The 16,816-nt window shown below is 34.6% G+C and overlaps 1 protein-coding gene and 1 pseudogene across 1 annotated transcript; both read left to right on the top strand.

Moving 5' to 3' along the window:
- The first annotated feature begins 472 nt into the window (after positions 1-472).
- On the top strand, positions 473-1,484 carry LOC120270863. Its single transcript, XM_039277936.1, has one exon. It carries the CDS (start codon positions 473-475, stop codon positions 1,211-1,213), a length of 741 nt encoding a protein of 246 aa, XP_039133870.1. The 3' UTR covers positions 1,214-1,484.
- A 2,499-nt stretch (positions 1,485-3,983) lies between these two features.
- On the top strand, positions 3,984-6,004 carry LOC120270290 (annotated as a pseudogene).
- Positions 6,005-16,816: the final 10,812 nt, after the last annotated feature.

Here is a 16,816-nt window from a genome sequence, read left to right as displayed (position 1 = left end):
TTTTCATAAATTTAATTGACTATATATGTATTACTACAAGATAAAAAGTGTTAGGGTTAAAAGTGGTATATAACAAGTGTGGAAGATAAATAATGTCATATTATTTTTCATACACCCAGAAAACTTTCATAAAGTTATTTTCTTCATCCCCTACAAAAACACATCATGCCAGCAAAGTTTTTCTGCTTTGCAAGCCTTGTTAATTAAAACTCACAAAAAAAGAGAAAAAAAAGAAAAGAAAAAGGAAACATATATATATAACATGCAAACCTTCAATCCAATACATCACTTGTTATCTTCATCCAAAAAGCAAGAAAAGCAAATAACAAGAACCTCACCTTCAACGTGAATCATCAAAGCAACTACTCTTCCTTTGCTTCACTCCATGGCTTTTATAAATTCCAACACAGCAAGCAACATATAACAACAATCACCTTCACCTTCTTCATCTTCATCCTCTCATCTCATAATCATGCAACACCAGCAACCGCCTCCACCCTCCATTGAAACCCTAGAATCCTCCATCCATCATCTTGTGACGCAGTATCAAAGAAGACAAAGGTGGCAACTCCTTCTCAACTACCTTTGTTGCTACCACCCACAACAACAACAACAACAACAACAACAACAACAACTCTATGATCAAACTAAGTACTCTATATGGAGGACAAAGCTCACTAGTTTCCTTGAATTGCCTGCAATCCATCTCACCACCATTGTCCTCCTCCTTCTTGACCTCTTCCTCACAGTACTTGACCTCTCATTATCCATCCTTTCAAGCTCATCAAATGAGAGTCATGAAAACAAGAAGAAAGATGTTACACACAAGGTGTGCCACTGGGGAGGGGTTGCCATTTTGAGCTTACTTACAGTGAAGATGATTGCATTGGTTTTTGGTCTTGGTGTGCAGTTCTTTAGAAGGCCAGGGCATGTAGTTGATGCTTTGGTTGTGGTTGGAGCTTTGGTTTTGGAGGTGGTGGCTGAAGGGAAGGGAGCAGGGTTGGTGGTGGTGGTGAGCTTGTGGCGTGTGGTGAGGGTGGTGGAGAGTGCTTTTGAGTTGAGTAATGAGGCCATTGAAGCTCAGATTGAGAGTATAGAGGTGCAATTTGAGGAGCTTAGAGAGGAGAATAGAAGGTTGGAGAAAGCTTTGCATCAGAAGGATGCCATTATATTGGAGCTTGAGATGGAGTTGAATGAGTTTAAAACATGTTAGTTTGTACTTGGTTCTTTTCTTTTTCCATTTATCTTAGGTTGTAAATGAACAAATTCGCTACTGAGCAACTCAGAACTTGGTTCCAAAAAAACTCATTTATTAAGGAAACGAGCTCGAGCTTGACTTTTAAAGTCGAGTAGATAATCAAGTTGAGCTTGAGCCTCAAATTGCTTCTTGGCTCTTTAATGTTCGTGAGAAACTTGGTATTGTAATATATTATAGGGAAAATTACTGTTCACTAACGGGGTGTTTTTGGCAATTTTATAAACTTAAAGGGTTTTTTTGGCAATTTCCACTTAAATTTATTATGGAATTCTATATTTTGTAATATTGTTGTTAATGAATCTGGTTTTAATTGTCCTTGAATAATAAGATGGAATTAAGATGTTGAATTTGAAAAGATGTGAAAACTTTTCTCTCAAATTAATCCAGGCATAAACTAATTAATGTTATCTTTTAAAAAATTATTATTTCAATTAATAATTTTTATTCATTACTGGCTATTTTTTTAAATACTAATTAATATTATTTTTATTTGTGCTTAAATTTTGTTTTAAAAAATATATCAATATCAATTTTTATTGTAAATGCAATTTCGAACTTGGCAATTATTGCAATTTACATCACATGTTTCTCTGATTACTTTTAATTATTTTACTCAAATGATAAGGGTAAATGATCTACAATATTTTTAATATCATATATTTGTTTGAAATAAATGAAAAAGATCTTACCTGAATAATAAAATTATAACCATAGAGTAATTTTAAAGTGAAAATCTTAAAAGTATAACATAAATTTTGGATAAAAAATATAAAGAAATAAACCTACGTCACATGGATGGAAATTGATTCAATTTTGTAAAACAAAAAGGTTTTCTCATTTTTTATTTTTTAAATAGATAAGTCACTTATCTCAATCTATGTTGTGAGAAAGGTTGATCCATCAACCTTTCATTTAGTCATTTGGCAGCAAATAAAATAAAATAAAAACATTTTTTTACTATTCTTCTAATGTGAACGTTTGTTATAAAACAAAAGTCTGAAACTAACAAGTCTCCCATCTCAATAGTTATTGTCCATGTTTGACCAAGTTGCTAACTTCTTGTCAACCGTGTAGGTGCAATTTCTTCATGATTTCACACCAATTGATTGTACACCAAAACTTTTGCTTCATATATATACCTTTTAATTATATGCTATGAAGGGTTAATTTTTTAGTAGGGTACCAAACTATGGTCATTTTTTATTATGGGGTCCAAACTTCAGTTTGAATCAAAGTGGTTACCCAATTTCAATTTTGTTTCTTGGGTGATTACATGAGAGATTTCGACCTATCGATGATATAAATCTTGAAAAATTCTCATCAACATATGCATAGCATATTGTCGCCCTAATTAGTAATTTCATTTCGGGATGTTAATAGAAATTTATAACATCGGATCATCAAAAAAATAGGCCAAAAATCTCTCGTGTGACCATCTAGTGAAACAAAATTAAAAATGTGAACCATTTTCATTCAAATTGAAATCTGGACCCCAAAAATAAAAACGAGTCGTAATTTGGTACTCTATCAAAAATTTACTCATGCTATGAACTTTGTTAGCACATAACTTATATATTTACAATATATCAATTATTTATTATATTAATCTCTATTTAATAAGATTATATTTAAGATAAATTATTTATTAACTTATAATTTTTGTTTTGGCAAAAGCAACAATCATTGCTCCCCAACAACTTTTTTAAGGATTTACTATGTCAGGTGGGCTAACATGCGGAACAATGGCGGCATGTCAGATACACACAAAATGATATACCAGGAATTATAACCTCACAATAATAAATTCTCACTACTTTGCAATTTTTGAAAGATGGAGAATTTGACTCCTCTCACATTGGACCATAGTAAACAAGAGATAAATAGTATCATATAATATTTCGACTATGCGGATAATGTCCCATTGGACTATCCAATGGTTGTCAACCCCTATAAAATTTCAAACTAACCCAAAAAGTTTATATCCCAATTTATTTTTAAATCACAAATCAACCATTTTCTTTTTGATCTACTTTTTAGATTTCTTTCCAATAAGTCTTTGCACGAGATTTTATGTTAAAATTCCATGGTTTTTTTTAAGAATTCTTTTGTACATCGCTTCTATCCTTATGTCCATATCATAGTTTTGTTCTAATTATTATTTCTTTTCACTAGTAATTAATTAGTATTCATAAACTCAATAAACTATTTTTTAAAATAATTTTAAGTTATGTTTATCATTTTTTAGTTTTAATTAGTATTATTTATCTTTATGTAATTATTCTTCTCAAAAATTTAATTTTTTATTACTATTTTATATTTAAATTAAAAATTAGATAAACCACATTGAAATTCATAGATAAATCAAAGTATATAACAAGAGAATAATTAAGCCACATGTAAAAAAAAAAAATATAATAATAATACTTGAGAAAAGCATCATCCCTCCTGCGACCAATCTCTTGCTCCTTAATTCTACACGTCCGTATTTCTCCTTGCTAAATATCTTAACAAAGAATTATTCAAAGTCCAATTTCCACAACCACTTAGTTTGGGAAGCTCAGTCAATACATAAGACTTGTACATTTTGACCAAACTAAAAACAAAAAGAGACAAATTATATATAATAATAATAATAATAATAATAATAATAATAATAATAATAATCCTAACAACTTCATATCATAAAAAAAAATTAATGTTAAAAAAACCTCTTCCTCGCCTCCCATTAAAATGGCAAGAAAACTAACACCTTGTATTCTATTCATCATCCTCCTCCCTCTCATCTCTTGCACCACCTTCTCCTTCACCTCTTTCTCACCCAATGATAAATCCATCATCATCTCCAACGGTACCACCATTTCTGAAAGCTCTATAAGGCTAACTAGCAGCGAGTTCGGCAGCAACAACGTGTTCTACGGCACTGGCAGAGCTCAGTACTCGGACCTCATCCAACTCTATAAAACTTCCACCAATTCTACCACCAACTTCACCACCTACTTTCAGTTCTACATTTTATTCACTAGCAATAACTACAACACATCTTCCGGAGGTTTTGCCTTTTTCTTATCGGCGGAGAACTCCGAAGTGCCGAACAACTCTGCCGGTGGATACCTCGGTCTCTTCAACGAAACCATTGATGGAGATCCTTCAAATCACATGCTTGCTGTGGAGTTTGACACTTACAAGAATCAATGGGATCCAAGCAACAACCATGTTGGTATTAATGTGAATTCTATTGTCTCCAAGGTTAACAAAACTTGGAGCAACACAATGACTAGTGGCGATACTTTAGCTGCCACTGTTTCATATTTGGAGAGCTTCAAAACTTTAAGTGTTCACTTGAAGGATCCTCAAGTGCCAGTAGACACTGGCTCACTTAACCTTTCATATAAGGTTGATTTGAAAGAGATTTTGCCAGAGAAGGTGGTGGTCGGCTTCTCGGCCTCCACTGGTAATGCCGTTGTTGTCCAGAAGGTAACCATGTGGAACTTTACTTCGAGCTTGAATGATGAAAATAATTATGAAAATATTGTAAAGTCAAAGAAGTCATGGCAAATTGGTCTTGAAATAGCTGCAGGAGTCCTTTTACTCTTGTTCATTTATCTTTGCTATAGCTGTTATAGAAGCAGATGTCATAAAGCCAATACGGAAGAAGATGAAGATGAAGAAGAAGAAGAGAATGATCTTGAGGATGAATCTATGCATGAGTACTTCACAAGAGGGACAGGACCAAAGGGATTCAACTACAAAGAACTAGCTTTAGCAACAAACAACTTCTCTGAGGAAGGAAAGCTAGGACAAGGAGGGTTCGGTGAAGTGTACAAAGGTTTCTTAACTTCTTTAAACATGGAAGTTGCAGTAAAAAAAATCTCAAAAAGATCAAAACAAGGGAGGAAAGAATATGTATCAGAAGTTACAATAATAAGCAAGTTGAGACACCGAAATCTGGTTCAACTTATGGGTTGGAGCCATGGAAGAGGAGAATTCCTTCTTGTCTATGAGTTCATGTCGGAAGGTAGCCTTGACACACATCTTTTTTCTAACAAGAGCTGCCTGCCATGGCAAGTCAGGTACAAAATAAGTATAGGTTTGGCATCTGCGTTGCTATATCTGCATGAAGAATGGGAGCAGTGTGTAGTGCATAGAGATATCAAGTCAAGTAATGTAATGTTGGATTCTGAGTTCAATGCTAGGCTTGGAGATTTCGGTCTAGCTCGATTGGGTGATCATGAACGAGGACTGCAGACGACAACGGTGGCAGGGACATGGGGGTACTTGGCACCAGAGTGCTTCATTACTAATAAGGCAAGCAAGGAGTCGGATGTGTATAGCTTTGGAGTTGTGGCATTGGAGATAGCTTGTGGGAGAAGAGCAGTGGAACATAACAATGAAGAAGATGAGGTTTCATTGGTGGACTGGGTTTGGAGGTTGAATGGGGAAGGGAGGGTTTTGGAGGGAGTGGATAGGAGTTTGGGAAGTGAATTTGAGTAGAAGGAGATGAAGAGGTTGATTGTTGTGGGGTTATGGTGTGTCCATCCTGACTATGAGAAAAGGCCTACAATGAGGGAGGTGGTCTTGGCTCTTGGGTTTCAAGGGCTTGTGCCAGAGATTCCTAAGAAGAGGCCTATGCCAGTGTTTCCCAATGTTGGGGTTGCTTTGGCTGTTGATTCTATCATGCTAATACCCTTTCCATTACTTGTACTAGTATTGTTTCTGGTAGATAATTCTTTTTGGAGGATTTGGTAGCTGTTTCCATACGTGAGAAAATATTCTGTTTTCTTGATTGATTGTTATGTTGTTTATAGACATGATTTTGTCTTGCACATCCAATTTGAACATAATATATGTAAGGCAGTGAGAGAGAGAGAGTGTGTGTTGATAAACTCTTTTTCCTTTTTCTTTTGGTAAAATGAGCTGAAATCAGCTAAGATACAAAAAAGAACACAAGCAAGAAAAGGAGGCAGAACCAAACACAAAATACAGTAACTAAGAAGACCTAAAAGCTAAAATTTAGTCAAGAACAACAACTTAAAAAAAAACTACCTAAGTTTAACCCCTTAACCGACAAATATAACGTACGGTTTCTTCTACCAAAGTTTACTAAACCATCTACTACCAAGCTTCTTTGCGTCAGAAAGCTACAAATGAGATTAAATAAACTGATTTAAAAGAAGTTTGATATTGTAACGAAGTTTTGCAATCTCCATGTCGTCTTCGTATTGGAGAATAAGAGCGAGAAAAAATTCTTCCACCCTTTTTTGGCTTAGTCCCTAAATTGACATTTTCCCTCCAAGCTAAAGCAACCAACTTAATCTCTCTCTGGTGTTGGCCTAGTGTTAAAGCATCATCACTATCCTCCATGTCATCAAATTCACCTACGATATCTCCTGGATCATCATCATCTAGGTTAGCCAACATAGGTTCAACCTCTTTGATGCCGATTGTAGAGCATCCACCAATTTGGCCACAAGCATCGCATGGGATCCCCCGGTCTAAGGTACTTGCTTGATGAGCTCGAAAAGCCCTCTATTGTGATATGAGAACAAAGATGAGAGTAAGGCTAGAACAATGGTTGACTCGGAAGGTTTGAAAAAAAGAAAGCCTCATCATGTTGCGAGTATGGACGAAGAGGATGAAGAGACTGAAGAACAATGATTGGACTTTTGTTGTGTGTTCTTGGAAGTCATGGGTAGCTCAATAGACATAGGCAAGTGAGAAGTCTTCTCCTTGGAACTCAAAACCAACCTTTTTGAATCCTTGTCATGAATGCCATAAGCTTTCTCCAAGCCTCAGCATTTGAGCATTACATCATCATCGCCATTTCAAGCAAGTTCCATTGCTTGATCTTGAGACATCCCAATGGTCGTCTCCTATTGTGTCGACTCCATCAACACGTGTCCTCCCAATAACATTGAGGTATCGCACATCGAGTTTTTGTGGAATTGACGTGTCGATTGGAGAATCATTGTCACCCTAATGAGATTGAGTTGCCGGAAACCAACCATAACCACGCCTATGCTTGCGATGAACTACTATCCAAGGTCTAAAATTGTCATCAAGGTCCGTCGGCACCCCCTTGGTCTCTCGATTTAACTCCACCGTGGACTGCTTAATCCCCATCATCGCATGTGGTATGCATTGCCAAAAATGTGACCATCAATGGCCATTTACTCACAATCTGCCTCTCCACTTGCTAAGTTGGCAAGAATAGACCCACATTGAGTCGCTCCATGGCCAACTCGGCCACACTTATAGCAAAAGACTGGGAGTTTTTCATAAAGCACCTGGCCTAACCTAGATTCCTTGTTTCAAAGGTTTGGAAAGGTCGATTTCTATGCAAAGTCGAGTGAATTTGGCTCCCGAAACACTTAGTGTATGCTCATCGATCTTAAGTATCTGGTCAAATTGAAGTTTGATGTGTTCCAACACCTTCTCATCCCAATACTCCATAGGAAAATAGTGTAATTGGATCCAAATCACCTCTATTCTAACTTCTCAAACACCGATTGGAAACCCTCTCAGCAAGGAGTCAATTGAAGCACCATACCAGCTATTGTCCATGGACCATCCCACCTGAGTGGGTCCGCCATCCCTAATGATTGACATTTGATAAAGTAAAAATCCATTCGCCATGTCAACTATGCTAAAAGTACCCAAGCCACTCCAAAGCTTGGACAGTGTTTCCCAGACCTAATCAAGTGGGAGAGATTTCCCTAGAAACTTGCCAAAAAGGGTGTTCATTCTAGCTTGAACTCAGTTTTGAAATTCTTCATCCAAACAAAATGTATCTTGATGGAGGTTTCAAATTTTTGGATGGTATCTCACTGCAAAACCGGGTGTGAATCATGATAGTCTCCATGATTTCCACCACCAACCACCTTAGACCATGATTTAATTGCTGGCTGAGACGCCTTGGAGAGAGATGGTGGAATGGATGTAGAGGGCCCTCCGCCACCAGTCATTGCATTGAAGATGAGTAAAGTTGGTGAGATGTTCCCCTCAACATCTCATTTGGCAAGAAAGAGATCCAATGTTTCGACCTTATCTTCAAACTATACAATTACTAAAATAACCTTAACACTAAAGATAATGACAATTGAACAGCATAGCACATTACTACTACATTCTCCTTAATGTTCAATCTCTACAATATACATTGCTCTCTTAGCAACTAAAATTTCTCCTTTAGCTGATTTTTGATAAAGATGTTTGCCACCAGCTCTTTTGATTCGCAAAACTTCAAAATAATATTTTTCTCAAACTGCATTTCTTGTAAAACTAGTAGTGCTTAATGGCAATATATGTTTTTTTTTTTCTGCTAGTGCAAATACTAATTTGTTATCACAATAAGACTCAATAGTAGGTTCTCGCTTTTCTTCCAAATCCTCAAACATTCTTCTTAATCCGAATGCTTGAGAAGTTATCAATGCAATTGAAATAAATTTCACTGATTAAGCAAAAAATTGTTGTTTCTTTGTATCCCATGAAAAATGCTCTTGAATCAAGCATGAAATAGATCCACATGTGTCTTCTCATTATCCATACAGTGCTATAATATCTAATCCCATATTTCATGGTGCCTTGCATATACCTTAACTCTTTTTTTGTTTCTCCATAATGACAATAACTTGGTTTATGCATAAATCATGATAGTAAACTATTTACAAGCGTAATATTTGGTCAGATTATAGTTAGATACAATAGATTGCTAACTAAACTCCTATGCTTACTTTCATCCGCACGTTTTCCACCATCATCTTTTTCTCAACTCCCCATTTTAACATCAATTGTGCATCCGAAAGTGACAACCCATTACGGATTGCTAACCTAATGATCATAATAGTTGGTATTGAGTTTATTCTCCCCGTACTTTTCTTTTTCTCCAGGTTTAGGAAGCCTTCTCATCAAACATGATATCCGTGTTGATTATCGCCTTTTTTTCTTCAAATTGTATAGTCGGTATTTTTTTGTGCCGCTTTTCATTGTTACATACCGAACTTGGTCGGACAAACTTGGTGTGCTAACAAACAGCTCATGCCCATAGGGTGGAAACCCAATAGCCATGTAAGGCCTCAATAACTTGTCTCATGACAAAACATACTAAAGAATAGTTTAACAAAATCACAAAATAAAAAGGAGTCTAATAGGTTACAAGTCATAAGGTCCAACAGACTTGAACAACCACAAAATAAAAGTACACAAGGTCTCACAAACTACAATAGTCAAGGCTAAGGCTATGCTTGCTACTTGGGAACGCTGCTAAGCTATTTACTAGAAAGCCTTACTTTCCTGGTTCTCTGAAAGAGATAATCAATAACATTATGAGCTTAAAATCCTAGTAAGCAATCCACTAAAAATATTGGATGGAAAAACATGCCATGTGTAAGAGTTAAGATGTAAGGATAAAATATATAACAAATCATATGCAAAAAGTGCTTTTAGAAAAAAATGCATCATAAATTATGCTATATGTATTGTATATTACAATGTAATACTCATCAAAATCCAAGTCTCAAAACTAGAATAATATAATAGAGATCATATTTAGAACTAAACAGTATTCCAAAAGCATGTGTCTCCCAAACTTACTATGGCCTTTTGTTTCACTTCAGCGATTGCTGAGTTAGAATATCTAAGTCTATTTGTTTTACCTTGATGGTCCTACTTAGAAATATTAGAATCCATTAATTTTACCTTGGTGGCATGAGTCAAAAGCCGTTATTGTTTTACTGATAATTTGGTGTGAAACTATACTCTTCATTCACAAAATTCATGTTGGCATGGGCAATGTTGACCCCCATTGACCTGATTAGTGCATAACTTATTTGGAGATTAAAACTATTTGTAGCGAAATAAATTGGTTTGAAGTTTCAAAGGGTCAATATGTTCAAGAACTAGATGTTAATACGTGCCAACAAAAAAAAAAAATGCTAAGTTATCAAACCAAAATAGAGTAATATAACATTATTTATAATATCAAACTCTTACAAGATTCCCATTTGAGTGAGATACTATAACTTAGCATTTAATTAAAGGAATTGCATGCTTCCACATCTTTCATGGAAACTAAGCCAATTGTTCTAAAATAAAAGACCAGATAAATAAATGAATACATAACTATTTTCTAAACTTTTAAAATAGCATATTAATTTATAGGTAGATTTACTTATTGGATGCCAATAATCCTTGAAAATAGTGCGAGGTTTTTATTGTAAAATTGAATAATATAATATAATTCATAATGTAAAGGTTTCTAAGTTCTCAAATGAATAATGAAAGATGAACATATAAACCCCAAAGGCTTGCATGATTCCACTCGGTCAAAAGTACTAAATTAATTATCTTCAATATAAACAAATGAATAAATAGTCAAGTGGATGAATACATACACACATAGCTGAAATTAATAAAAAAAGTTAAATAATTATATGTGGATTACTTATTTGGCTAATGCTCAAACAACCACCAATCCTAAAACTAGATCAAGCTTGCTCATGACGTTATATAATGGGAAGCCATTTCAAAGGGTATCAAGACTACACACTAAAGTTATGAATAGTACAAGTATAGGAAGTTCATGCTAAGAGATGGTTAAATCTTGCTAGCATAGTTTATGAATAAGACCTTCAAAGAATGACAAATTGAAGGTATGACTCATATATGATAACTGAATACCATTGGAACTAAAAATATATTTAAAACCAAGATCAAAGGCAAGGCTTTCAACCTACAATTTCATTTTGGCATTTCATCAAACAAAACAAGTGCAAGACAAAAAATAAAATAGTTGTACAACTTGCCAAACCCATCCATGCTACACATACGATATTAATCATCCCACATTAAGACCAAAAAGAACAAATCATGGGTTGAACTAAAACCACAAGCTGATTAACAACAAACACAGCACCAAGTCCACAACTTAGCAACCTAGATTGTAGGGAAAACAAAACAAGAACCTTACCTGATTAACGGTAGCAATTTAGCCCCCAATTCCTTCCTTGTAGCCTCTCTCTCAACCGCCAAGCACACCAAGAAGGTTTTCATCTAATCTCACCCAAAGGCGTAGACAAGGAAAAGAGGAGAAAGGGTAAAAAGCAAAATGAAAGGAAAAACAAAAAGGAAGAAGAGGTGTTATTAATGTTAGAGAATCTTTAGTGGTAAAGTTCCCTTTGCTCATTGAGCGTTTAATCAATTTGAGCGAGCCCCACTACGAGCTGCGTCAGGTGGCTACTTAGCTACTCAAACCAATGGACCCATATACTAATATTTTTAATTTTAAATTCAAATGAAGTTTGGGGTCTATTAATTTTAAATCATTTAAATTATAAATGTTATGCAAATCTGAGCTAAAATCTCTTTTTGATTTTTCTTAATAATATTTAAATTTTCATTTTATCTCTATAAATACACGCTACATTCTCAAATAAAACTTTACATTCTTCCATTTCTTCATCTTCGAATTTTCAACTATATTATGGATAAAAATACTCCATCTTCCCAAGCTCCAAATTTTCCAAATAATTTTCAAAATTTTCTATATTCTTTCTTCTCACCACATAGCAAAATTTTTGAAATTATCATCAAAAATTCACAAAATCATCCTACCTCACATATCAATAGTCCAGTGTTCAAAGATCAACCAAATTTTTCATATGGTTATCCTACGTGTCTTGGACCCGTCTTTCTCTCAATCCAAGCATGGTTATGGCAAGTTAACAAACCAATCGTAAACAATGGGCTTTCAAATTCCTTCAAGCGACCCCAAAAATTTGGTAAAGAAATTCTTGTGCCAATCAAACTGATTACTACACAATTGGTGATTTTGTGACTCTCAATTTCTCCTTATTCCACACAACCGGGAATTGAGAATATTGTTTTCCGGATGAAGACTAACATGAAGACGTTGAAAAAGCGGCACGCATGGAGCATGGAAGATAATAAAATGCTCGTGAGTGCATGGCTCACAATTTCAACTGATAGTGTTGTAGGCACTACCCAAAATGATAGGATATTTTGAAAATGAGTGACCCATATTTCAATGAAAATCAGCGATCTCGTCCAAGAAGAAAAACAATTAGTTGTAAGCAATATTGGTTTTGGATGCTTCCATTTATTAAAGAATTTAACCAATTATACAACAGATTATTAGGAGAGCATCATAGTGGATGGAGTGATGATCAATTAAAGGAACGTGCTTGTACTCTATATTATCAGAATCGTAATAAACATTTCATCTATGAGCATGTTTGGGTCATGTTGAAAGATGATCCAAAATGGAAAGCAAATAGTTCTCTTGCTAGGTCTTCAAAGAAATTAAAGATCAATGAAATTGGTGCTTAGACATCATCATCCAATGTAGATACAAGTATTGATATAGATGATAGTGAGGTCAAGATTCATTCGAATAGTTAAAAAAGAAACGAAGGCAAAAGCAAAGGCGAAGAGAAAAAGGAAGTCAAATGCAATACCAAATGTAGATGAAGAAATGGAAGCAAGATGAGATTTCAACTACGATGAGGAATGAAAAATTAGCAAAAGTACAGTCCGATCTGTTTGAAAATGGTGTTGATCATCAAATTAACTATGGATACTTAGTTGTTTAAAAATTAATCGCTCAAAATTAGCGCTTGAAAAACTAGCCATTACAAATTAGCCGCTTGAAAAATTAGTCATTTGAAAACTAGCCCTAAGTCAAATTAGCCGCTTGAAAAACTAGTCATTTTGAAAAATTAATTGTTTGACTAGTCATTAAAATCTAGTTGTTGTAAAACTCAGCCATTGAAATTAGCCTTTGAAAACTAGCTCGCTGATTTGTGCATTTATATATATACGATGAGAATAAGTTCCATACTTATCCACTTAACAAATTCTATATTTTTGAAAAACTACATCACTTTTATTAACATCCTAAAAGAAATGCATCCCGCCGCTTGGAACAAATTAAGCAATTTTTGGTAGATGAGTCGATGGATGATTCGTAAGAAACATGATCGCAGATATTACTGAGAGGAATAGGAGGCGCGAAAAAGGATGACTTATCTAGTAGCAAAGAGACTCGTGAGGCATTTGAATCGTGATCATGAAGCCAAGGCATGAAGGCTTTTCGTTGATGACTTCACCGATGAAACCAATTTATCTTGATAATGTATTTCATGCAAAGATTTTGAATGCTCAAGGCGTTGTTCCTGTGCAAATAGTAGAAGCACTAGCAAGCTCATTCGTGAATAAATCCAATTAAGGGGTTGATACGATTGGTGGCGAGGACTTTGCCACTTCATGGTAATACGCTATCCGACTAGTAGCATATCGGCACCCGACCGACCAGAGATGATTGAGTACATATGAATTTACCTAATGCATTGCAATTGAACGACCATTTCCAAATTATGTTGCTGCTATTGCACTGTAACAAGATTACCCAAGAAGACCTCATCAATGACGGATGCTGGACATTTACTGCAACTGCTGCATTCCTGAGTCACCATGTTCGTGCGTGATGCTAGTGTAGCATAGATTGCATGCATTGACGATTTATCAACAACCATATGGAGCGCTCACCACTTGAGGACTTCTAGTTGGTTTCAAACTAATTATGTTAGAAGAGATTGGGTTTCTACCAACCTATGGATTTGGCATGCATTCTTCAAAGTTAAGCTAGTTCCAATAATGATATGTAAACGTGCCTCAACCAATCTTCCTTTCGTTCAATGATATATTATATGCATACGCTCCAGAAATTTAGTTTAATGTTAATGGTATAACATACACAAAAGGATATTATCTTCACTAAAAAAAAATTGTCATATAGTGACAGTGAAAAATCGGTCACTAAAACCTCAATTTCTATCAATATAGCCATTTTCATGCTATACCAATTATGAACCTATTAAACCGTAAAATTTTCATCAAGTTATCCCTAGCTAAAGGCCTTAATCATAATCCGAGAGGAAAACAAAGACTTTTATTTACAGGTAAGTACAACTATTTCTTTAAAACTACACAACATGGAGAACTCCAAACTACCTGAAGTTATTCATTTCTTTGCACCATCAGAGCAATTCATAATCAAGGTTAATTTTTAGAGTCAATAAAGAGATGCTGAGGACTTTAGGATGCCTATTGTTGTTACAAGAAAAATCAGCACCATTGAAGCATAAATGATTTGTTAGAGGCGAGACTTTAAAGAAAAAAGCCCGTTACCAGCAGGCATGTTAGGTTGAAAGCTTGAATTTGAAGATATGTTTATATTTGGAGAGTTATCGATTGCACTATTAGCATTTAACCTATTAAAAGACCAATGTTAAGGCCAAATACTTGTTGTATACATCACAACATCAATAAATAGTTTTTAAAAATAAGAGATGAAATTTTGTGAGGAAATATCCTAACAAAGAATCGCAATAGCTTTGTTTTAACAAATCAACACCGTATTATTCTCCACAACATATCAAAACTCTTCTATGCCAATTGTTCCTAACATTTAATTTGAAAAACATATAGCCTCATAATTTATAATAAATAAATAAATAAATAAATACTTACCTCTTGATTGATCAAGCGATTAACTTCTCCCATGACATCATTTTCTCCAAGAAATCTCTTATTTAACAATGAAATAGTAGTAGCTAATACTTGTGATTGTTGATTAAACCATTCTGATTTGTCATTCTACATTTTGCTCCAATCCATTGACATATGACTTTAAACTTACAATCTCCACATTTTCATTTCTTTGGGTTGATGAACCCGATTTGGAAGATGAAGCATAAACATCTCCAACGCAACGCACACACCCTCTTTTTTTAGGCCCTTTCACTTTAGTGTACACATCATTTTCCCAAGACCATTCTTTTTTATTAGAAGAATCACCAGAGTCATTCATGTGTATCTTCATGTTTAAAGTTTTAAGATATTCAGACTACTATAAGCACAATGCAAAATTTTTAGAAGAATAAAACATTACCACAACTTCAGCTGCTTTATCACTATCAATAGTGTTATCTTTTTTTTGTACGACGCAAGATATACATTTGTGCACTTGATGGTGGTATGCCATTAGCATCTTTACTCTTCAATACAAATTTTGATGGTTAAGAATTAGATATTCAAGTTTGATTTAACATTCATTGAAAAGGAAATTAAGGTTATCCATGATCCTAGTAAATAAATCCGGAAAAAAGAAGTGGGGATAGAAAAATAATAAAAGATAATGATCCAGATATTTAACAAATAATAAAAATAAATCCGGATATTCAAGAAATGGAAAAATAAAAAAAAATCAAAATTTTTAAAAAAAGAATGAAGAGATAATGATGAAAAAAATCAAAATAATATATATATATATATATGAAATCTGGGGAAAAGTCATGAGAAGGGATAATGATATTTTTTTTAATAAAAATGATAAATATAAAAATTTTACTGGATTTTGGGAACTAGAAAACGAGTGAAACCGAATGAGATACAAAAGGGAGATAAATAAAAATAACGGGGAGAGCGAAGAAGAGCAGAGAGAGAAATTCATAGAGATAGAGAGATTGAAATGTAGGAGCGGTAGAAGATCGAAGGAAGGAAAAGAGAGGAAATCTACAATGAGGATTGACAGAAGGCTTGAAGAAGGAGGAAAAGACAGTGAGACGGGAGAGATAAAAAGAAAGAGAGACCAAAGACCAAGATTAAGAAGGAAAGGCGAGGGGCTTTGAGGAAGCGGGAAGAAGAAAGCATCGGTTACCATCAAGAGAAAGTGTACAACCTAGAAATTCTATATTATGTGCATACATTTGTACATGCATGATGTTCTCTAGTTATAAAGAGTAAACATACAATTAAATGAAAGACATGCATAATTCACGTGTGAGGTGCATGAAAGGTCATCTCTTGTCATCTAATGCATGTTTTTCTCTCTCCATGCATGCAAGTAGGTTGAGTCTATTGCTTCCATGTTCATGACCATAGCTAGCTCTTTTCTTGTGTTGACATGTGTGCATGGTATTTCTTTGGATATATTCCTTGTAGACCTTGCTTTCTCCCTATTTTATGCCCTATCCTATGAGTGATGAAGCAACAAGCCTTCTTTTGTTTTGAAAGCTTTTCTCTTCATTGTCACTCCACCATCCCAAGAAACTATGTCCATGTATTCACCCTCACAAAGATATTTCTTTTTGCAGTCTTAGAGGGATGTAGTGATCTTGATGAAAATGTCTAGGTGAAGTTTGATGACATAAACTAGCAAATTAAAGAAAATTGCCCCACTTAAATTAACCTAAAAATGCCCCCAAGGATGTCATAGGTACTTTTTTGATAGGATGCCATGAGTCAATGTTGACCAATAGCATTCTTGAGATTTAATGATGAATGTTTGTCAAGAAAAAATCGTGATGATATGGTGGTGCGTGGTTTTAGCAAGATGAAATGGAAGATGGATTCTTTTGAATAACTTAAGCATGGTTACAATTTCATGAATGCATGTTATTGCTTGCTATACTATCATATCGGTAGTTATAAAGAATTATCTCCTACTTACACTACACCAAATTCTAGTTATAGAGCCAGACA

The sequence above is a fragment of the Dioscorea cayenensis genome, chromosome 10, assembly GCF_009730915.1.
Source record: "Dioscorea cayenensis subsp. rotundata cultivar TDr96_F1 chromosome 10, TDr96_F1_v2_PseudoChromosome.rev07_lg8_w22 25.fasta, whole genome shotgun sequence".
In the NCBI taxonomy this organism is placed as follows: Eukaryota; Viridiplantae; Streptophyta; class Magnoliopsida; order Dioscoreales; family Dioscoreaceae; genus Dioscorea; species Dioscorea cayenensis.
Note: the sequence above shows the minus strand (reverse complement) of the source record. Positions and strands in the feature narration are given on the sequence as shown.

Coding starts and splice junctions, on each gene's coding strand:
- LOC120270863 (XM_039277936.1), top strand. CDS start 473: ATGCAACACCAGCAACCGCCTCCACCCTCCATTGAAACCCTAGAATCC.